Raw genomic sequence first — 24782 nt, forward strand, 5'->3', positions numbered from 1 at the left:
TTTATTTAAAATGTATTATATAACACAGATACATATAAGTATGACAGCGACAGTCTGTTTTCCTTTTCACTAAACCTGGCAAATCACTTTCTATAGTGAATACTGCGCACTTTCTCTTTAATTTGTTCCCTGTCATGTGGTGCGTCGTGTGATCAAGATCGCGTGAGGCGATTGAAACGCGTCCTGGCAGGCACAGTTTTGGAGGATATAACCTATGATTGGCTAAATCAAAGCAGCATTGGAGTTGTCTATTCTTTGAAGCATACAAGAGGTCCGTGCCTGGGGGTCCCGTTGAGACACTGACGGGCCAGGAGTTGGAGATATATATATATATATATATATATATATATATATATATATTTTTTTTTTTTTTTTTTATTTAAACAAAGTAACGTCGCACTCAGGATTCTTCGCTTTGCATTTATTAAACATGCAGTCACAGTCTGTCAAACCAACGCCACACAGGGCCTTGCTCACGATTATAGGACATTACCCACAATTAAATATATATACACTACTCCCAGTTTTAGCCTACAATGAAGCATTCTGGGAAATGTACTTATCAACATTTCTACAGTCCTTACTATAGAAAACAGACACATTTACCGTTGTTAGTAAGGGGATATTTTCATACAAAATGACTCATATCCTTCTAATTAAATCATCTTACCATGACTAATTCATAACTTGGTTCCACTAATGATAAGTGCACACTATTACATGATCCAATTGATAGTGCCTCGTGCACCCATGATGATGAATGGGACGAGTTTCCATCCTAAACCCTTACGGAATTGTATCCCATTTGGGGAATACAGGGGGAGAAGAAGAAATTGTTCAAAAGATGAAGATGCCAAGAACAAAATCCTAGACAGTGCACCAAGATTAAAAAATAGAGGATACAGACTGCGAGATCTAAACAAAAGCATACAAAAAGTTGAAAAAATCCCTCGCATTCAAACCCTCATTCCAAGAGGCGAAAAAGAGCAGGAAGAAAAAGATCAAGACAGAGATTCCCAAATAGCAAAACAGACTCCCAGGACTACCAAACAAGAGGCACCAAGACTGATTTTGACATATAGCAAGGAAAGCCCAAAGATCTTACGAATTGTTCAGAAATATTGGCATGTACTAGGTCAAGATCACGATATGGGAAAAATCATTGGGATACGAACTCAGGTGACATTCAGAAAGGTACCCTAATTACAAGACAAAATGGTTCAAAGCCATTATCAAGAAAAACCCCAAAAAAGATGATGGCTGGATGATCAAGAATTAGGCTTCAAAATATGCAATGAATGCGAGGCCTGCAAAATTGGTACCAATAAAACTGAACCAAGGATTTGGAGGGAAACACGATTAAAATCAATCAAGAAATCACATGTACAACTTGTGGTGTATGTCATTCAATGCGCATGTGGAATGAAGTACATTGGTAGCACGATCTGCATGCTTAAAAAACGAATTTTGGAGCTTATTCGGGCCATCAAAAACAAGGATCTCAATTATGCAACAGCCAGGCATATTGCTACATGCCAAAACCATGATTGCGATGTTACTTTGTTTTCAAAAAATATATTCAGGCCACAGATTCGGCCTCACTATCACACCCGTTGTTGAGCGCTCTGGCTACGAATCCCATTGAACGATATACACAGAGACAGACAGACACACACACACAATTTACCTACTGGCTGTCACCAGTAGGTAGTTATAGTTAGGACCAAAGTTTCCATAAGAAAAGCGTTTTTTGTTTTACCAATAACTTTGGACCCGCTTGACGAATCACTATGACATTTTCACAAGACTTACCCTGTTTGGTTCAGCTCCTGTGTTAAAAGTTCCAGGGATGATCCATCAAGCGGGGGCCAGAAAAAAAGGGTGGGTCCCAAAACGCATTTTTCCCATGTTAAGTCTATAGGGAATTTCCATTTTTTTAACACGACTACAGCCCAAACTGCTGAACAGATTTACACTACATATGGCAGAAAGCTACATTTTGGTCCAGAAAGCGTGCTTTTGTCATTTGATGCAAGTCTGTTCAGTAGCTTCTGAGAAATAAAGTTTCAAAAATATAGATATCTAGGGATGCTAGTCTTTGCAGTGGACTTGTGGATTCCACTAAAATTTGATTGGCTGCCAACACTTCAACCAGAAAGTGTTGGCAGTCATCTTGGGACTCGGTTTGATGTCAAGTCCCAGAAAATAAGTACAAAATAAAGAAAAGGGGGCAAGGTAGGAATATTTTGACACCCAGATATGCTGGGGGGTGTTCTACAGGGACTCTGCCACGTTTGGTTTTGAAAGCTTTTGCCGCAGACTCGCTGGTGGATCCGCAAATCTGCTATAAAATAAAAAATACATGTGCGCTCCTGTGTGTCTTTTTTTAAAGGAGGGGGCTAATGGGACCCCTGCTTGAACTTCTGCAAAGCCCCGGGGACTGCCACCTCCCAGGGGCTGTAAACATAAAAAATGCAGAGGGCCTGCTTGGCCCTCCTCAGTCCTGGGGAAAGGCACTTCCCCAGGGCAAACAATACTCAAAATGCGGGGGGCCAACTCGACCCCTCTGCTACCCCGGGGACCGCCACCTTCCCGGGGCAAAGATATTAAAAGTGATGCGGCCGGCACAACGCCCTGCAGCCCCTGGAACCATTTAGCCACCTCCCCAGGGCTACATGTGACAAATGTGAGGGAGCTATGCAGCCCCCACAACCACTAAAAGCAGAGCAGTGACTGTTGCCCGCTGTGAAGCGAGAAGGGAAACTGACACACTGCTTTGGGATACAGGGAGCTGCATGTTTGCCGGCTTACATGGGAGGAGACGAGCCGGCAGAGACTTCTTTTCTTCTGAGGGACTAATATGGACTTCACCCCCAAAGCAGCAGAGTGCCAGAAGGTGGTGAAAGGGGATGTGGCCTCTGAACTCTCAGCAATCCAGATGTGTGGGTCTTACTGGAGGTAACAGGAGGGCTAGTGGGACCCCAAGGACCCTCAAGAGCCATGGGGAGTGCAGAGTGGTGGAGAAATAGGGGCATGGCCTCTGACAACCTTTCAGCAATTACATTGTGTGGGGCTTACTGGAGGTACAGTTGGGGTAGGTGGCCCCCAAGGACACTCAATAGCCAAGGGGACTTCATCCCCCTACTAGCAGTGGCCGAGGAGGTGCGTTTGCACAGTGGTAGAGAGAGGATCTGTGGCCTCTTACCAGGTCTCAGCAATCCTGCTGTGTGGGACTTACTGGAAGTAATCCCTCCTGTTAACTCCAAAAGTCCCACACAGCGGGATTTCTAAGAGGTCTTCGGAGGACATCCCCCTTCCTCCACCACTCTACAAATGTGGCTCAAGGTCTACTTCTGGTTGGGAGATGAAGTCCACTTTACTCCTGAAGGACCTTGGAGGCCAAGAAGTCCTCCTGGTTCCTCCTGTAAGTCCTACACAGCGGGATTCCTGAGCTGGTAGGAGGCCCAGCCCCTTTTCTCCACTTCTCTGCAAACGTGACTACTAGTTGAAAAACCATACAAAATTCACTGAAACAGCATAGCTTACATGGATGTCATAATTAGGAATTAGCATTTAAAAAACCTTAGAAATTCATTTAAAAAAACAAAGGTTACAGGGATGTTATCGTTAGGAAATGGAATAAAAATATCTTAGAAATTCAGGTTACAGAGACGTTATAGTTAGGCTCAGGTGGCACTCATACAAAACCAGAGAAATTCTGTTGTTGTAGTTAGTGATATAACAATAACGTGTGCCCCCAAAATGCACTGCTTCTGACTTCACATATTACATCACTCATGACATGGTTAGTGACATCACTGATGACATCCTCAGAATCTCTGAAGCACCCACTCTCACCCCATATAACCTTTCATATACCCACTCCAACTATCACACTACCATTCTCAAACCCATTCCCACACACATACCAGTACTTACACAGCCACTCACTGATTCACAGATCAACACTAACATCTACTCACTCGCCCATACAGCCACTCACACACACACCTACTCTAATACAGCCACTGGCATATACCCACTCACAAACTGAGTCAACTATAGAGTTACTCACACACCTACTCACTCACCCAGTCAATCACACAGCCACTTACTGATACCATATAGTTACACACACACTCATTCACTTACTCATACAGATACTAACACATTCTCCATCACCTATAAAGTCACTAACACAAGCACACATTCACCCATAAAGCGACTCTCACATTCATTCACTCACCCATAAAGTCACTCATATACCCCATCACTCACCCATACTGCCTTTCACATAACCGGTTACTCACCCATATACCTCTGACGCATGCACTCACTCACCAACATAGCCATACACACACTCCCTCACCCATACAGCCCAACACACATGCATTCACTAACTGATACAGCCACTGACACAATCACACACTCATCAACCACCCACCCAGACACCCATAGAGGTTCTCAGACTACTAATCACTCACCCATACAGAAACTCACGTTCCCACTCCACACAAAGTCACTCACCCATACATTCACTGAGACACCTAATCACTCACTTATACAGTTAGTCACATACCAACTGAATCCTCCAAACAGGCACTCATGCACCCACTGATTCACCAATACAGGTTGGTATATATTTTACGCTCAAACTTTTTAAAAACACTCAGAGTAACCGGCTAATGTCATCAGTGATGTAATTTGAGATGTCATCAGTGATGTCCCTGACCTTGTCATGATGTCATGTAGTTCCTCCAAATCTATAAAGGATCTGCGCGTTTAGACAACATAAACTTAGGGATTGGTGTACAGACTGATTCCAGGCACCCCAAAGGATATGTTAGTCTATGAATCAGCTAGCTCACAGTGCCACTAATGGAAATGGAAAGTAAATGAGGAGAGCGGTGCCAGCCTAGAAAGGACAGGTGGCGCATGACTAAGAGGAAAAACGTCACGTTCTTCAGCCCGCCTCGCCCAGCTAAGCTCACTTCAGCCACTCAGAGCTGCTGGTTTGTGTGAGGGCGGGCAAGGGCTGAAAGCTGTGAAAAATAATGAAGGGAAACAAAATAAAATGCTGAACTGACGTCGCAATAATTAGATAGCAGCGGGAGCTACTCTCAGAGGGTCGGCGAGCTACCGGTAGCTCGCGATCAACTGGTTGGAGGCCCCTGTCATAGATGCTCTTGATTTTGTGGTGGAAAAAGATGCTGAGTTTGTCACAGAGGTCTTGTGAGGGAGGGATGTCGGTGGACTCGCTGGTGGGTTGGGCGAACTCCTTGATGATGTTGAAGATTTCTTTGCTGTTGTGTGCGTGAGTGGAGATTCTGTATTCAATCGCTTTTTTCCTCATTTTAGATATAAACAGATACTTATGGTTATGAGCACCAGTAGAGTAAAGAAAACGTAGAATTCTACCATAGTGCTAAAAGAATAAATATATGCAGGCATATAGATACATAACAGTAATAATGTGTACTCCTTTGATGCAACCCCTAACGAGAAGAACCTAAATGTACCTAGCATGTATGTAGGTGTATAGCCAAGAATGCCCTTAGGATAGAGCCAACCCCATTAGCTGATGTGGAAGACAAAGGACCCCGTCTTGGTCTCAAGATGGACACCCAGCAAGGGATGTCAGACTACTACATGCTGGAGTGTCTGCGTGCAGGGACATCAGCGTCTCGCATCAGCGTGGAAGTCTTTCTCCTCTGGGTTGCCCGGCAAAGATGTAGTGCTTATATACCCGATAGGTACCGTCATGGGTTCTACTTATAAGCATACTGTGGGCAACTCAGGCAAGGATGGCAATAAATATGACCCTTATACATAGTTATTATGCAGAAGATGGTAATCCTGCTGTGATATTGAGAATCCTCATGCATAATACATGAGGCCAGTTTTTGGAGAAAACCCCGCAACAGTCATGTAGCACCTAACTAGGTAAAAGGTCAGCGCCAAACCCGTTATGTGGAACAATGGTTGGACAGATGTAGATAAAAGGTTGTGTAACTACCTAGGCCTATATTGGGGTTCATAACAATGAGTGATGTAATGTGTGAGGTCATAAGCAGTGCATTGCAGGGCATGAGTTATAGTTAGCTCACTAACTAGAACGGCTGAATTTCTCTGGTTTTGTACGAGTGACACCTAAGCCTAACTATAATGTGGCTGTAATATATTTTTTTTCAGTGAATTTCTTAGGTTTATTTTATTCTATTTCCTATCTGTAAGGTCCCTGTAACCTTTGTTTTTTTCAGTGAATACATATATATATAAAGAATGTCCACAGTCCTGTAAGTGTGTCTTCTACATTCAAGGAGATGGTAATGTTGTACAATTTTTGTAGCTGGGTACCGTTCTTGGTGTGTGATACCCCTGGTGGGTAGTGCAGCCAAAGAGGATCCCTTTGAACACACTCCTATAGTCGTTCAAAGTGATCATCTTTGGATATATGGATGTATGGATATATATACTTCTATATACACATATATATATATGTGTGTGTGTGTGTGTGTATATATATATGTGTGTGTGTATTATATATATATATATGTCTGTGTGTGTGTATAGGTGTGTAAATATATATATTCACTGAAAAAACCATAGGTTATAATTCACTAAGTATGACTTACTAGCTAAATGAATAGATGAAGTGGTGTTTGAAAGTAGAAAAATAAAAGGCAGTGTATGTGTCAGTTGTTGTATATAAATAAGTATACATAAGACACAATGATTGTGTGAGTGACTATATGGATAACTGTATACTTGTAATAATGATTTTATAATTCACTAAGTATGACTTACTATCTAAATGAATAGAAGAAGTGGTGTTTGTATAAGTGTGTAGCTAAGCAAATATGTAAGTATGATCCATTGTTTGCATAAGTGAGTAGGATGACTTCATATGTGAATAGGATGTGTGCTGGTGTGTAATGTCGATATAGGTGTATAAGTATTTTTAATAGTGCTCTATTGTTCATTAACAGCATGTATGAGTGAATCTACAGGTAAGTGATTAGATGTGTGTATACATCTATGAATCACTGAGTACGTTTTTAGATACTTATATTGCTGTGACAATGGATTAAAATATGATACTCTGTATTTTACAAAGAGTGATGAAAGATTTTACTAGTGTATGAAAAGGTGTATGTGATTGTCACGTGGATGATGTCATCAGTGATGCCATCAGTGATGTCATTTGAGATGTCATCAGTGATGTCACTGAACATGTCATGAATGATCTAATATGTGACATCATCAGCAGTGGATTGCGGGTGCGCGAAATATAGTTAGTACAACTAACTATATAGGAGCAATGTCAATGGTTTTGTATGAGTGAAATGTTCAGCTAACTATAACACCCCTAAAACCTATAGTTTTTTAAGTGGATTTCAAAGGTTTTTTAAATGCTAATTCCTAACTATATAAGGCCTGAAACTTATGTTTTTTCAGTGAATTTCAAAGGTTTTTTAAATGCTAATTCCTAACTATACAAGGCCTGAAACCTATGTTTTTTTCACTGAATTTCAAAGGTTTTTTTAATGCTAATTACTAACTATATAATGCCTGAAACCTATGTTTTTTCAGTGAATTTCAATGGTTTTTTAAATGCTAATTCCTAACTATATCAGGTCTGAAACCTCTGTTTTTTTCATTTAATTTCGAAGGTTTTTTAAATGACAGTTTTTAAATGTATTAATTGTTTTTTTTTATACTGATTTACTACATTTTTGCAGGCAGTTGTTCAGAGGGCATGCCCCCTTTTTACAACACTCTGCAGCGCAACCCCTGGTGCGTTTGCAGAGGAAGAACTAATTCCCCTTGCATACTGGGGGTCCCTGGGGGGCAACTAGCCCACCAGGAGCCACCAGTATAAGCCAGTGGGATGCATTGCAGAGAGGTGTAATGAGGCCACACCCTTTTTTACACCTATCTGCAACGCAGATAGGGCATGTTTGCAGAGGGGGAACTAATTCCCCTTGCATACTGAGGGTCCCTGGGGGTCAACTAACCCACCAGGAGCCTCCAGTATGCGCCAGGGGGCTGCTTTGCTTTGCCCCGGAGAGCGGCAGTCCCCTGGGCAGTGTGGGGGGATTGGGCACCCCCACACTTCTTTATCACTATGCCCCCGCGATTTGGTCCCCCTTGGGGGTAATTTTTAAATAAACATACCGTTTTTAAAAAAAAACATTTTTGGCCTTGGGGGTCCTTGTGGGAACCCCTGAGCAGGCCTAGGGGTCAGGGTGCTTCTACCCTGCCCCCCTTTTTTTCTACATGTTTGTTTTTCTTCTTTCTTGTGCCTCGGTCTATCTAGCACAAGATGAATGCCAACACTTCCTGGTTAGAAGTGTTGACAGCCAATGAGCATGCTGCTTTCCTGTGAAAGGCATGCTGATTGGCTGCCACTGTCTGTCAACACTCCAAACCGGGAAGTATTGGCAGCCATCTTGTGCCTCGGTAGAACCAAGGAACAAGAAAGCAGTGAAACAAAGGTGCAAAACACGCAAAGGGGGCAGGGTAGAAGCACCCTGACCCCCTAGGCCTGCTCAGGGGGTCCCACAGGGACCCCCAAGGCAAAAAATAAATAAATACATTTTCAAAAATTGCGGAGTGCACGCACGGTGCGCGCACCCCGCGATTTTTGGAGAAAAAAATAAATTGGGGGCCTGGGGGGTCCTTGTGGGACCCCCTGAGCAGGCTTGGGGGGTCAGGGTACTTCTACCCTGCCCCCTTTTTGAGTTCTACACGTTTGTTTTTCTGCTTTCTTGTGCCTCAGTCTACCGAGGCACAAGATGGCTGCCAACAATTTCTGTTTTGGAGTGTTGACAGACAGTGGCAGCCAATCAGCATGCAGCTCGTACTCGGGAAGGTACAGAGTACAGTAAGCTTACGGTGCAATCGCCTATAGATATATATGTTTTTTCAAATACAATTTTCTCAAAAACTACTGGAGGGATTTACACAATTTAAACAAAAGACTGTACTGCGTACCAGTCCCTACCATTTTGCCAAGTTTGGTGTAATTGGGTTCAGCCGTTCGGGCTGTAGCCGTGTCTAATCGTCCTATGGAAAATAACTTGGGGAAAACACGTTTTGGGACCCCCCTTTTTTCTCGGCCCCCGCTTCACGAATCCCCCCGAAACTTTCAGGGAAAGAGCGGAGCGTAACGGGCCATCTTCTTTGAGAAAATCGCATACATCCATTAACCGGCGCCAAAGTTATTCCCAATAGAATGTTGCGGATTTCCTATGGAAACTAGGTCCTAACTATATATACCTACTGGCGACCGCCAGTAGGTAATATATATATGTATGTATATATATATAGATGTATATATATATATCCTCCAATCTGAGCAAGGGCTCGGCTCGCTCAACAGCTGGTGCTCTACGTAGGGGTCGGATCCTGACCCAATTAATTCAAGACAAAACAAAGGACGCTGCACACAGGAACTGGTTTTGGCTCAATTTAATCTTGGCAACTCCCACAAACCAACGTGTTTCAGCCCTCCCTCCTTGAATCATGGGGGTCCCTGGGGCCCAACTAGCCCACTAGGTACCTCCAATAAGCGCCACAGAGCTGCATTGCAGAGAGGTGTAAAAAGGGGCACGGCCTAGACCACCTCTCTGCAACGAAGCACAGTGGCGCTTACTGGAAGCACCTGGTGGGCTAGTTAGCCCCCAGGGGCCCTCAAGATTGAAGGGGAATTATTTACCCTACTTAAAATGCGCCATAGGGTGTGTTTGCACACGTCATCTCATGCCCCGTCCCCTCCCTTCCCCACTGTGAAAACACTCCCTGTGGCCGTTTTAAGTTGGGAGATTAAGTCCCCTTGAATCCTGAGAGTCCTTAAGGTCCAAGTAGCCCACTAGGTACCCCCAGTAAGCACCACAGAGCTGCGTTGCAGAGAGATGTAAAAAGGGGCACGGCCTAGACCACATCTCAGCAACGCAGTGCAGTGGCACTTACTGGAAGCACCTGGTGGGCTAGTTAGCCCCCAGGGGCCGTCAAGATTGAAGGGGAATTATTTCCCCAACTTAAAACGCGCCATAGGGTGTGTTTGCACACGGTATCTCATACCCCGTCCCCTCCCTTCCCAACTGTGCAAACACGCCCTGTAGCCATTTTAAGTTGGGAGATTAAGTCCCCTTGAATCCTAAGGGTCCCTAGGGTCAAACTAGCCCACTAGGGACCTCCAGTAAGCGCCACAGAGCTGCGTTGCAGAGAGGTGTAAAAAAGGACATGGCTTCAGAACAACTCTCTGCATCGCAGCCCCCTGGCGTATACTGGAGGTTCCTGGTGGGCTAGTTGGCCCCCAGAGACCCACAGTATTCAAGCGGAATGCGTTCCCCATCTGCAAAAGCGCCAGGGGGCGCGTTTGCAGAGTGCAGCAAGGAGGGGGCGTGGCTTCCGGTGCTATGCTGTTTTTGTTTTTTTAAGAAGGGGGGCTGTGTGGCCCTCCTTCTTTTTCTAATTTATTGGGCCTGGGGACCCCATCCCCTGGGCCTGCCCCCTAATTAAAAAAAAAATTGGAAGGGGCCCGCGGCCCCCCTCCCGAGGCTTTAATCAGCCGGGGACCGGGGACCCATCCGCTGGGGCATGGCCTTATTTTTTTTTTTTTAGTCTTTTGGAGGGGGGCTGTGTTGCCCCCCTCCTCACGCCACTGATGACCCCGGGGACCCCATCCCCGGGGCCTGCCTGTGTTTTGTTAAATGTAATTATTATTTTTTAATTTTGGGGAGGGGGGCCATATGGCCCCCCTCCCGGGTCACATGTAGCCCCAGGGACCCCACCCCCTGGGGCTGGCCCTCTCTGTTGGGGACCGTCAGGAGTCCACAATCCCCCCACAGTCCCGCCGGCAAACTACAGGGTCCCTGGGGTGGGCACCCAGGACACTGCAGGCCATGGGGGTGGCGGCCCCCAGGCCAATGACAAGGCTCCAGGAGGGGGGCCACGCAGCCCCCTCTTAACATTTTCAAAGCCCCGGGGGGTGGTGGTCCCCGGGGCTTGGGGGTCCTTAACAGACCCCCAAATTAAAAGACTTAGTGCCCCGGGGAGGTGGCGGTCCCCGGGGCATGTGGGGGGCTCAAGCCCCCCCCCCCCACAGGTTTATTTAATTTTAAAAAAGCCCTGTGAGGTGGCAGTCCCGGGGGCTGCGGGGGGGCCGTGAGACCCCCCACATATATTCTCATGAAGCACCGGGGGTGGCGGTCCCCGGGGTTTGGGGGGCCTTGGAGCCCCCCACCCATGTATATTGAAACCCCAGGGGTGGCGGTCCCTAGGGCTGGGGGGGCTCCTCTTGGCCCGCCATTACATTAAACCTATTGCCCCCGGGGGCTTATTAGCAACAAAGCACAGGCTCTTTTTTTTCCGTGTCGTGAGGCGCGGATCCTACTCGCATCCCGCGATTGTTTAAACAAAAAAAAAAATTGGGGCCCTGGGGGTCCTTTTGGGAACCCCCAAGCAGGCCTAGGGGGTCAGGGTGTTTCTACCCTGCCCCCTTTGCGTGTTTTGCGTGTTTCATTTTCTGTTTTCTTGTGCCTCGGTCGAACCGAGGCACAAGAAAGCTTGTGGTGCTCGTAACGATTCTTACCCTCCGGTGGGTGCTGTTCCACTCCATTAGTTGTTGGTAATATTGTCTAAACCCTCTGGTGGGCCCCAGATCACATTGGCACAGTCAATTAAACAGGTTTGGGGCTTCGCTGCTGTGCCCAAACAATATTACCAATATCGTTACGAGCACCACAAGTACCATAATGCACTAGGATTGCCACTCACCTGTGAGGCCCACCAGAGGGCGTGCAATTGGGTTAAAATGAAGAAAAATTAAGTGCTCGTATTGCTGCAAACCTCCTTTGCTACCCTGTGAACAAGGAGCCAGAGGAGCTCCGAAACGCGTCAGGGAAATGGATCCAAAATCACACCAGAGAACAGACGCCGGTCGCTTCTGAATAAATAAAGGATTTATAACACTCATACTGCCATGCTGTGTGAGTCTTCAAGCCCTCGGGCAATTTCCCCCACCTGGAACATATACACACATATATATATATATATATTACCTACTGGCGGTCGCCAGTAGGTATATATAGTTAGGATTTTTTCTCTATGGGATTTTTGAAAATTCTATGTCTAATAACTTTGGCGTTTGTGGACGGAATTGGCTGAAATTTTCTGGAAAATGGAACATTTTGTTTCTGAGCAGCCCCTGAAAATTTGGGGGGGGGGTTCGTCAAGGGGGGGCCGAGAAAAAAGGGGGTCCCAAAACGCGTTTTTCCCATGTTAATTTCCATAGGGCGGTTGGCCTCACTTTTAGCCCGAACGGCTGAATGGATGTGCACGAAACTTGGCAAAATTGTAGGGACTGGTAGCCCGATGTGCCTTTGCTAGGTCTCAATATATGTGCTCCAGTGGATTTTGAGAAATTAACGTTCAAAAAAAGATATATATCTGTAACAGCGCTCCGCTTCGCGTACTTTTCGCGTTACGGAGCTTTGCGAAGCGAAGCTGATTGGTTCTCCGGCGTCTGTAAACATTCCAAACAGTCCGTAGCGCCCGCCATCTTGTCTCTCGGTAGGATCGAGAGACAAGAGGAGGCCAAAGCGAAGGGGCAAATGACCATAAGGGGGCATAGTAGATCCTCCCTGACCCCCTAGGTTTGATGTGGAGGTTTTAAAAGGGCCCCGCGGGGCAAAAAAAAATAAATAAATAAATCCAACGGCTTAATGGATTTGCATGAAACTTGGCAAAATTGTAGGGACCGGTAGCCCGATGTGCCTTTGCTGGGTCTCAATATATGTGCTGTAGTGGATTTTGAGAAATTAACGTTCAAAAAAAGATATATATCTGTGACAGCGTCCCGGGTAGCGCTCCGTTTCGCATACTTTTCGCGTTACGGAGCTTTGCGAAGCGAAGCTGATTGGCTCTCCGGTGTCTGTAAACATTCCAAACAGTACGGAGCGGCCGCCATCTTGTCTCTCGGTAGGATCGAGAGACAAGAGGAGGCCAAAGCGAAGGGGCAAATGACCATAAGGGGGCATAGTAGATCCTCCCTGACCCCCTAGGTTTGATGTGGAGGCTTTAAAAGGGCTCTGCGGGGCAAAAAATAAAAAAAATAAAAATCGTTTTTTTTGGGTGGGGTGCGCCCGGTTCGCGTAACGGGAAGCGGACTGGGGAGCGTACTACAAGGAAACAAGAATGATTGACTTTTAACTTATTGTATGTTTATAGACTTTTTTTTTCTTTTTTTTCTGCTGAGTGACGTCTCGGCCTATGTCCACGGGATGCAGTCCCTACCATCTCGGCGTTTAAGCCCAGGGGGACCGGTAGTGTGGGAGAGATAACGTCTGTTAACGTTCGATTCGAAGGAAATCAGGAAGTGTTGATAAACATTGTCTGCGCCATCTTGCCTTTTTTCAAATGCCACACTTTTGTCGTGCACGGCAGCCATTTTAGATGCCTTGACCAGACCCACTCTCTACACGCTGTCGATCCTTAGCATGGCTCCCCACCCTCGCAAGCATCTCCCCCAGGCACTGGTCACCCCCGCTCTCTGTCTTATGCATGGGCAATAAACCTCCCCCCATCTGCGCTGCTCTTCCCTGAGAATCACACCCTGTGCCCGCCCGACACCTCCCTTTCGCCCTATTCACTACCGCACCCTCTGACACTCCTCTTCCTCTGTGTCCGATTGTCCAGGCCGGTCCCAGGCTATCAGGTAGCCCTGCAGATGTAGTTTATGGCCCCAGCTGTAAAGAATCACCCCTCTTCAAAGGAGTTACAGTAGATCAAGGCCCCCACCCGATGAGATCCGTCACACCACACGCGTTCCTACTATCTGAAAACCATCCTGTATTGTGATTGGGGAGGGGAGGGGACCGAGCCTGAAGCGGAAGATTCCAGGGATGCCTCTTTGTACATCAAAGTTTTTACAATTATGTGTCACATTGAAAATATATAGCACTCCAACAAAGTAGTAGGATTATAAAACTTTAATAACTTATAAATATATACAACGCAACAAAAACAGTAAAAACATTTAAACATTTTTAGGAAAAAAGAAGCAACAATGGTCAGTAGCTGTGTTTTGTGCGAATAGTCCCAAGGCAGCACAACGTGCTGAGTTCTGGACGGCACCCAGGTGATGTCCAGTAAGTTGCCGCACTGGTTTTGGTATCCTACAATGCTGCTCCGAATAATGGCGTGGGGCGCCCCGGGGGGGGGGGAGGCGGCGTGAACGGGCCTCCCCAGGTGGAGGCTCGTCTGCTGTAGTGGGGCGCCCCTTTACCGTTTCAGTTGCCATTCCGTGGGGCGTCCCGGGGGGTGCGGGGGGAGGCCTCGTCAGTAGCGGTCTGTTGTGCGAATAGTCCCAAGGCAGCAGAACGCGCTGAGATGTGGATGGCACCCAGGTGATGTCAAGTAAGTTGCCGCACTGGTTTTGGTATCCTACAATGCTGCTCCGAATAACGGCGTGGGGCGCCCCGGGGGGGGGGGGGGGGGGAGGCGGCGTGAACGGGCCTCCCCAGGTGGAGGCTCATCTGCTGTAGTGGGGCGCCCCTTTACCGTATCAGTTGCCATTCCGCCCGCTTTTGGTACACTGTGCCAAAATCCGCCATTCAGCTGAGTTGCGCCCACTCTTGCGGTGCAGCGATAGGCGGCTGCAACAGGACTCTCAAAATGGCGGCAGGCTCTTTCCTTTTTGGGCCTGGTCCACTGAAATGGCCCTGGGACACCTTGGAAATCGGACGCTTGTCTGCTAGGTCTTGGACCCCATTCTCGAAAGCGTCCCCTCAGCCTTGAGGATTCTATAAAAGTCTTGGGGGCCCCCGACTCCTGCAGGCTTCCGGTGGGGAGCGGCTGCCATGATTGCTCGCGGAATGACCACGACGGAGCCACGAGATGGTGGTGCTTTCATGCTGACGCCAGCTTCAGTCTGAAACATCCAGAAACAAGGTGGGGCTTTCATCGTTTGGGAAAAAAAAAAGTTTTCATCCAATGAAAAGTGTTATTTTTAGGTCATATGATCAAGCCTTCCATCATTAGGAAACCAAAAGTAAAATGAACCAATGAAAAGTTTTATAAACAAGTCACATGACCTGTTATGCGGCATAGGGTATAAAAAGCGTAGAAAATCCATTGGCACGTGAGGCGGCGTCAGTAGCGGACCGATGTGCGAATAGGCCGAAGGCAGCACAATGAGCCAAGATCCGGATGGCACCGAGGTGGTGTCCACCAAGTTGCCGCACTGGTGTGGCCATCCTACAATGCTGCGCCGAAAGTCGGCGTGGGGCGCTCCGTTGGCCTGTGAGGCGGCGTCAGTAGCGGACCGATGTGCGAATAGGCCAAAGGCAGCAGAACGCGCCAAGATCCGGATGGCACCGAGGTGGTGTCCAGCAAGTTGCCGCACTGGTGTGGCCATCCTACAATGCTGCGCCGAAAGTCGGCGTGGGGTGCCCCGTTGGCCTGTGAGTTCGCGTCAGTAGCGGACCGATGTGCGAATAGGGCCAAAGGCAGCGCAACGCGCCAAGATCCGGATGGCACCGAGGTGGGGTCCAGCAAGTTGCCGCACTGGTGTGGCCATCCTACAATGCTGCGCCGAAAGTCGGCGTGGGGCGCTCCGTTGGCCTGTGAGGCGGCGTCAGTAGCGGACCGATGTGCGAATAGGCCAAAGGCAGCAGAACGCGCCAAGATCCGGATGGCACCGACGTGGTGTCCAGCAAGTTGCCGCACTGGTGTGGCCATCCTACAATGCTGCGCCGAAAGTCGGCGTGGGGTGCCCCGTTGGCCTGTGAGTTCGCGTCAGTAGCGGACCGATGTGCGAATAGGGCCAAAGGCAGCGCAACGCGCCAAGATCCGGATGGCACCGAGGTGGGGTCCAGCAAGTTGCCGCACTGGTGTGGCCATCCTACAATGCTGCGCCGAAAGTCGGCGTGGGGCGCTCCGTTGGCCTGTGAGTTCGCGTCAGTCAGTGGGGGTTGTTTGAGGATCTGACTGCATTGGAAAGCAATGTGATGCTGTGCGTCGCCCCCAAGATGAAGGTTCCTCGGCTGCAGTGGGGCGCCCCTTGGTGTTTCACTCGCTATGCAGCTGAGTTGCGTGCGCACTTGCGGCGAATAGGCCGAAGGCAGCACAACAATGTTTTCGGAATGGAAGACACCACAAGGCGCTGAGATTCGGTTGGCACCGAGGTGGTGTCTAGCAAGTTGCCGCACTGGTGTGGCCATCCTACAATGCTGCTCCGAATAACGGCGTGGGGTGACCGAAGGGGGGGGGGAGGCGGCGTGAACGGGCCTCCCCAGGTGGAGGCTCGTCTGCTGTAGTGGGGCGCCCCTTTACCGTTTAAGTTGCCATTCAGCTGAGTTTCGGCCGCTCTTGATGCTACAGCGACAGGCGGCTGCAACAGGACTCTAAAAATGGCGGCCTGTTCTTTGGATTTGGGCCTGGTCCACTAAAATGGCCCTGGGACACCTTAGAACTCGGACGCTCGAATTTTGTTTCCTTTCCTCTACATGCAAAAAAGGTAAATGCCCGGTACGTTACCTGCCTCATCTGCCACGATGTACTCTCCAGAGGAACCGAAAAAAAATATAGTTATGGTAACTATACCATGCATCGTCATATGGAGAGGTGGCACCGATTAATTATAGTGCTGCACAAAAGAGAGATTTGGAGGAGAACCCCCGACCTGCCAGTACATTCACCAAAGAAGTGGCACTGACAGCATCAGAGGCAAGGGAAACGGTCCCAAATATTTAGAAGAACTTTGGAAAGATTAAAATGACATGTTTAGATTGTGGCAAATTAATTTCATGTGGACAGATGAGTGTTACTCTAATAAATACAGCATATGAACATCATCATAGTCGATGGTTGGTGGAGACATTTTGACTATATCCTGGACCTGCCCGTCCTCGCCCAAAATGGCGCCGGAATAAATGGGACTCGTAACTCCTTGTTGTGTACTGGATGCAGAACCTTGATATCACGAGATACGTATGCAGTTTTGAAGCACATGGCGGGCGGGGACGAGAATTGATTGAATATTTCGACATCCCTATTGATATTAAGTTCTGATGTGTTATTGATTACTGTACTATTGAAAGTTCGAATTAACGTCACCCATGGTACTTGCCCGCAAATGTATATCTAGATAATTTTATTGTAACTGGCCCTGTCGTATTTTAATTATAAAATGTACGTCCACCGATTCCGCAACTGTTAGACACCTTAGTTCTTGCAACCTAATGGCCCGCCCGTTACGTTCCTCTACAGTGTAAATGTCTCCTCATCATATACGATTACAGTTTGCTCCGTGGCCGGCCCACGTGGTTATAGGCCCGTATTTGTATACTGACATTTTCACAATAAAGGTTTTTAAAAGAAAACATGGTAGTAGTATTTACATTGGTAAAGTTTTTAATAATAGTCACTGTTTTAGAATCAGTAAAAGGCAAGTGAAATAAAGCAGTCCAATTACATGAAGGGTAAAAGGTATAATACGCAGGAACGCAGTAAAGATAAATGGTCAAGGGCTGTTGTGTTTTCTACTCCTGCAACATAAAGTGATCGATAAGAATCTGATATTCAGGCGTATCGGCGACTAAGACAGCAGGCCGAGCCTCTTTTGCTCAACGGCTCCGTCATGGGACGAAGAAACGCCCTTTTTCTCGAGAAAGGAATATATTTTACTTGCAGAACAGTTGTAAATTTTCCGGGAAAGTACATTAGCCTGGAACATTATAACATATGTTTAAGAAAGTAATAAAAAGCGTAATTTTTAGGTCATATGACCAAGCCTTTCATCATTAGAATAAGAAAAGTAAAATGAACCAGTGAAAAGTTTTATTAACAAGTCACATGACCTGTTATGCTTACGTTACGCGCTGCACGCCGCGCCCCGGATCGCTTCCGGGAAGCTGCGCTTCGCGCACCGGAGCACTTCCGGATGCGCTAACGCGGCGCGTCATATGACGCATTACGCGACAACGCAGGTCCAGAATATAGTCAAAATGTCTCCACCAACCAGCGGTTGGAACACAACCCCTTTCAGCAGGCTAAATAGTTCTGTTAAATGACAACAGAAGGGACAGGCAACAAGAACCATCAGTCAAAGAGGGGAGGGCAAGTTCTTCTCTACCGGGTCACGTTGGGGCGCTACCGGAACTGATCGAATTGGTAGTCTACAGTGTTTCTGGATGTTTCAGACTGAAGCTGGCGTCAGCATGAGAGCACCACCATCTCGTAGCTCCGTCGTGGCCATTCCATGAGCAATCATGGCAGCCGCTCCCCACCAGAAGCCTGCGGGAGTCGGGGGCCCCCAAGACTTTTGTAGAATCTTCAAGGCTGAGGAGACGCTTTCGAGAATGGAGCCCAAGCTCTAGCAGACAAGCGTCCGAGTTCCAAGGTGTCGCAGGGCCATTTTAGTGGACCACGCCCAAATCTGAAGAGCCGGCCGCCATTTTGAGAGTCCTGTGGCAGCCGCCTATCGCTGCACCGCAAGAGCGGGAGCAACTCAAGTACATGGTGAGCGAGACGCTGTAGTCGAAAGAGCGGGCGGTAAACAGCTGAATAGCGGAAGAGGCACAGTGTAGCAAAAGCGGGCGGAATGGCAACTGAAACGGTAAAGGGCCGCCCCACTACAGCGTGTCTTTAGGTGAAACGGATTGTGGGACAAGGTCAAGAATGGAAGAGTCACCAAAAGGCAAAAAGTTCCGCTTGACCCCGGGAGCCGGCCACCTATGTCGGGGGCGATCTCAGGCCACACCAGGGCAACACGACTTGGGGAGGGGGCCGGAGCCAAGCGCCCCCTCCGAGTTCGCGCCATCACACCGTCCCTCAGGGGCCTCCGTCAAGCGGTTCAGGGTGGCACCGCATCACATTGTTTTCAAATGCAGTCACGTCCTCAAACAGCCCCCACTTACATTGAGAATAGTGAAGCTGTAGCAAGTGCAAATAGGCTTCAGACAGTGTTACAAGCACTCCTCAAAACTTTGAACTATCAGAGTGCATGAGTTTCATGCTCGATCGATTGAGCTAGCCGGATCGGGCAACAAAAAGTATAAAATAGTTATGTAAATAGTTATTTAATAAAATGTTTTACCCTGTTACTTTGCTGGTGTGTTGTATATATTTGTAATATTTGCATAGAGTTTATCGTTATTTTGGGCGGGGTGGGTGGCGGAGCCGAGCTGTCTTGCAGCCATCATGGTGTGGAGCTCAGTTCATCTCACTAGTTTCGTATTTCTCATGAGGGGTTGTTCCTAATGTTTCTATTTTAGTGAGGTCAAAAAGAGATCCCATTAGTGGCCTACTGATTTTGCTTGATTCCTTTTGTTTTTTTACACGATTGTTCACTATCTGCAAAGACTAAACAGAGTATTGCGACTCTGTGCTTGTTTGTAAATAGAGAATGAACCAAAGAGAACTAATTCTAAAATAGTAAATGCTTGGATAACAATCAATCAAATGGAGAGAGAAGCAGGCACGACGGATTACAACGGGGGCAAAGGCCTGCGTTAACTACCCTTCACTATCTGCAAAGAGAGAGTACTCCTAATAGAAATGAGGGGGAGGGGGGGCAGCATTCAAAGCAGATCAGTGTGCATAAACACGAAAATGTTTTTACTTACCATGTACTTGACATTCGACAGCTTATGATATTTGCTATTAAAAAACCATTGAAATTCACTGAAAAAACCATAGGTTAGAGACCATATATAGTTAGGAATTAGCATTTAAAAAACCTTGAAAATTCACTGAAAAAACCATAGGTTATAGACCATATATAGTTAGGAATTAGCATTTAAAAAACCTTATTTTACTCACACAAAACCATTGAAATTCCATATATAGTTAGTTGCACTAACTATATATCGCGCACCCGCAATCCACTGCTGATGATGTCACATATTACATCATTCATGACATGGTCAGTGACATCACTGATGACATCACTGATGACATCTCAAATGACATCACTGATGACATCACTGATGACATCTCATTTGACATCATTCTTGTGCTAATACGATAAAACTCTTCAGACTCTAATATAACCTTAGATACACTCAGTGTATACAGACACTCACACACTGTCACTCATCCATGGAGTTACTCACACACCTAGTCAGTCATGCAAAGAAACAATCTCACCTCCATTCCCTCAACTATACAGATATACACATTACTTATTCAAACATACACTAACACATATTTACTCTCTTATACAATCCCTGATACAAGTTCACAATGATCCATACAGCCACTCACACATTCAGTGGCTCTCATGCACAGTTATTTATATATGCCAACTCTCACATGTACTGTGTTTTACATATGTACTTACTATGACATGTAGCATTGAGATATCCATTCACTCATCAATACACTCATGCACACAGTCAACCGCCCATGTAGCTGTTTCCACATGCACTCTTGAACTCATACACCTAGTGAATCAACTGCTCACACATCTATGCACAGAGTCACACACCTCCCAGCCACCCCAACACAAACTCAATCTCCCATACAAATACTTGGGCAACCAATCAATAACACATATAACCTCTCGTATAGCTAATGATCAACACATGCAGCACTTTACATCACAACAGACATACTGATGCACATATTCAGACAGTTTAGTCACTAACCCATGCATTTAGTACGACACATTTATTCACTCACTCATACAGTCAGTCACGCACCTACTAAATCCTTCATCCAGACACTTATACATCCACTCATTCTTCAATAAATCAAACATATTTAAACTTTACAGAAACACACAGTCACTGGATGATGTCATCAGTGATGTCATCAGTGATGTCATCAGTGATGTCATTTGAGATGTCATCAGTGATGTCACTGACCATGTCATGAATGATGTAATATGTGACATCATCAGCAGTGGATTGCGGGTGCGCGATATATAGTTAGTGCAACTAACTATATATGGAATTTCAATGGTTTTGTGTGAGTAAAATAAGGTTTTTTAAATGCTAATTCCTAACTATATATGGTCTATAACCTATGGTTTTTTCAGTGAATATATATATATATATATATATATATATATATATATATATATATATATATATATATATATATATATATTCTCTGAGCAAAGTGTCCCTTACGGGGGGAGCGTCTTGAAGCTGGTGCCGGTGGCGAGTCAGGACAAACTCGCAAAATCTTGCAACAGCAATTTTCTTTTAACAAAAGACACCGCACTCTTCTTGAAGTTGTTGTTTCAGTTTATTTTTACCTGTTTCCTTCTTCCACCTATGTGTTTCGAACCAACAGGTTCCTGATCAGGGTAGCAAACATAAGTCCATTGTTTATTTTACTTTTTTATACAGAATCACCATTTTGCCTTTAATGATGCATTATGGGCTTTGTAGTTGTATTTTATAGCCTATCCATGTGTCAAACCAATTTTAGGAGTCAGGGATTACTTTACCTCCAGTGGGGTTGTCAATTAGCTGCCAGTGTGGTTCATTTGGTGCTAGAGATAGAGAGCACATATGTGGGATAATCATTGGTATGGTTATCGTTAGTACATGATATTACCATTGGTAATAGTTGTTGCTCACTATATAGTATTGGACTAAGTGTCCATTACGTGATAATTATTGTTGCCCACTATTTGATAATGGACACTCAGTCCAATATCATAGAGTGAGCAACAATAATGATCACGTAATGGACACTTAGTCCAATACTATATAGTGAGCACCAAATATTACCAATGGTAATATGGATCACTGAAACAATATCGATGACACAAATATAGAACTGCCAAAATATTGAGTAAAAAATATAGAATGCAAAAATATCGAATTCTTATCTCCAAACAGGTAAGTACAAAAATATCGAATTAAAAATATCGTTGTAAAAAACGGCATTATCGCCAATAGGGTCTTAACCTGAATATCCACCTCCCATTGGATATACAGGTTAAGAAGTGGTCTGAGCAGGTGTTAGGTTTTGGCGATATTCGCACTTATCGCACATTTTTTTATCACTTCGCCTGCGTTGATAATAGGCGATAGCGATGTTAGCGACTGCTGTTAGTCGCTAACAGGTTGGGTACTCCCACTTTGCATGTCAATAGCAATAAATATAGCTGACATGCAAAGCGGGCCCCATACCGGTCGCTATCGCCTACAAGCTGTCGCTAACTGCTGTTAGCGACAGCTTGCTACTAGGGCGATATAATTATCGCCACTTTAGCGGGAAAAAGTCCCGCTAAAGCGGCGATAATGCCCTTGATAATATGCCCCTCTGTTCTAAATATCTTTTACAAAAATAATGGCCCATTACCGTTAATAAAAATTCTACACACAATGGCTGATATTTTTTAAACCAATACTGAAGTATTTGTAGTTATGTTGTTGTTTCTGAATAAAACGCACATGGAGCATCAAGGCTCTGCCAGGTTTATTATCATAATATAATACCATTAATCTGATACCATAAATATAATACCATCAATCTGATCTCACAGTACTCACTCAAATAGTAAGGATTATGATGAGGAAGAAGTATCAAGGAGCAAACACCAGAAAACCACCCACAATATTATTCCAAATCAAATTCTTCATTGGCGCAATCCATCCTGGAATTGTTCCATGGATGGTACTGCTTGCTTTTAGCTGAAGGGTGCTGAGGGGTTGCTGCTCTTAAAGCAGTGGAGTAGAAAAAAAAACAAATTATATGGTCAAAAATGTTATAAGGTTAATGGAAGGCTAACTCCATTTTCCTGTCTTAAAGGGGTAGACTGTACCACAAAGAGTAAATGACTCTGGCAAGAAAAAACGGACTTGAGGTAATGAAGAAAACTGGTAATTAATCCTGGTAATCTCAGTGAAAATCCAGAGATAATCAAATATTAATAGATTCTGGTGCATTACCCACTTGACTTCTGGATTATGTGGTTCCCATTTCATGGGTAATCGTTGTATGTAAAGCTCAGTCTATGTCTGTGCAAGAAGTATGGAGGAACGTAGAAAGTCAGGGTCTGTTGCAGTTGAAAAGTAGAAAATCCCCTGGACAGAAAAGATGAAAGTGATGTACTCTCGAACATGTCTCTTTCTGTCTCCCTCTCTTAGCGTTACAGTCTCAGCTAAACAGAATCCACCACGGAATGGCATCCTTCTTGGTCTTTGTGGGATTGAAAGGATCGAAAGAGGAACTGGGACTTAAGTCAACCAATTGTTGGATCTACAAGCACAATGATCTGGACGGCATGTAAGTGAGGGAGTTCAAATTAAAGGGTTTGGAATTTCTGTGACCAACACATGACTGGATTGGCTAACATCTGCCTAGATAGTACAACACTTGCATATGCCATGGGTCTATTTAACCCTGTCCAAGTCGATGATTGCACCGATATGGCCAGTAGGTCCACCCAATGAAGCTATACACCACTAAGGTCTCTTTTACTGATTAGTATTAGTTTACACACGGAGGACCCGATTCACAGAACTAACTTAAGACAAAATCCTAAACTTACTACCATTTTGGTATTCACAGAAGGCACTTACTCATTTCGGTATTCCCAGAAGTTAGGACTCCTAACTTTAGGACTCCTAAATGCCTTCTGTGAATACCGAAAGTCTTAAAGTTAGAATTTTTCTCAGTTTAGGAGTAGTAAACTTAGGACTCCTAACTTTAGGACTCTTAAATGCCTTCTGGGAATACCTAAAGTCTTAAAGTTAGGATTTTTCTGTTTAGGAGTAGTAAAGTTAGGACTCCTAACTTTAGGACTCCTAAATGCCTTCTCAGATTAGGAGTAGTAAAGTTAGGACTCCTAACTTTAGGACTCCTAAATGCCTTCTGCGAATACCGAAAGTCTTAGAGTTAGGATTTTTCTCAGTTTAAGAGTAGTAAAGTTAGGACTCCTAACTTTAGGACTCCTAAATGCCTTCTTTGAATACCAAAAGTCTTAGAGTAAGGATTTTTCTCAGTTATAGAGTAGTAAAGTTAGGACTCCTAAAATAAAATAATTGATCATGGTTTATAACTAATTAAGCCTTACCTTAATTAGTTTAAAGTTCAATATCATACCTCATGCCTTTGGAAACTCAAGTGTACGATCAGATAGGGGTCACACTGCACATTTAGGTGGGCTCCTGCTACCCCGGAATCTTGGTTCTGTATTTGAACATCATAGCTCACAGAAGTAGCCATGAGACAATATTTAGCCCTCAATACAATTTCCAAGTATGTGCTGGATAAGGCTTACCCCAGATGCTGTAGATTTTGAAGCTGAAGGTCGGTAAAGAACACCACGGCTTTAGACATAAAAACAATGGTAAGAGCACATCATGAAGATAATTCATGTATGTGGTATTTCTATAGCGTGAACCTGGCCAAAAGGAAGCACAGCGCTGGACAAGGTTAAAGGAAAGCAGAAAGTCAACAAGTGATAGGAGAGGTAGCTGGTTTGTGGATGGTTAATGCATTGTGATGTAGTGTTCTTTAAAAGGGTATGTCGTCAACTCTTGCCTAAATTGGAGCAGCATTGAGACGGTCCTGTTTCATACAGGGATGTTGTTCCAGATCCTGGGTGCATAGATGAAAAAGATCTGCTACTTTGTTTTTTGTACACTTCTTAGTCTGCAGTTTGATAGCATCCTGACTCTGGGTGTGCCGAGAACCACCAGTGATGATAAGCTTGTCTGCAAGATACGCTGGAGTGCTGGTTGCCATGGTTTTGCAAATCAGGCAGCTGGTTTTAAAGAAGGTGCAGGCCGGCATGGGAAGAGGATAGA

The 24782-nt window shown here is 45.5% G+C and overlaps 1 protein-coding gene across 1 annotated transcript in view; it reads left to right on the forward strand.

Annotated features, from left to right (window-relative positions):
* The window catches only part of LOC144755872 (all-trans-retinol 13,14-reductase-like), a 587155-nt gene that overhangs the window by 420054 nt on the left and 142319 nt on the right, over positions 1-24782 (forward strand). Inside the window, exon 7 of the mRNA XM_078645238.1 lies at positions 23118-23256. Within this exon, the coding sequence (XP_078501364.1) occupies positions 23118-23256 (139 nt within the window). The remainder of the gene's footprint in view (positions 1-23117; positions 23257-24782) is intronic.

The sequence above is a fragment of the Lissotriton helveticus genome, chromosome 5_1 (assembly GCF_964261635.1).
Source record: "Lissotriton helveticus chromosome 5_1, aLisHel1.1, whole genome shotgun sequence".
In the NCBI taxonomy this organism is placed as follows: domain Eukaryota; kingdom Metazoa; phylum Chordata; class Amphibia; order Caudata; family Salamandridae; genus Lissotriton; species Lissotriton helveticus.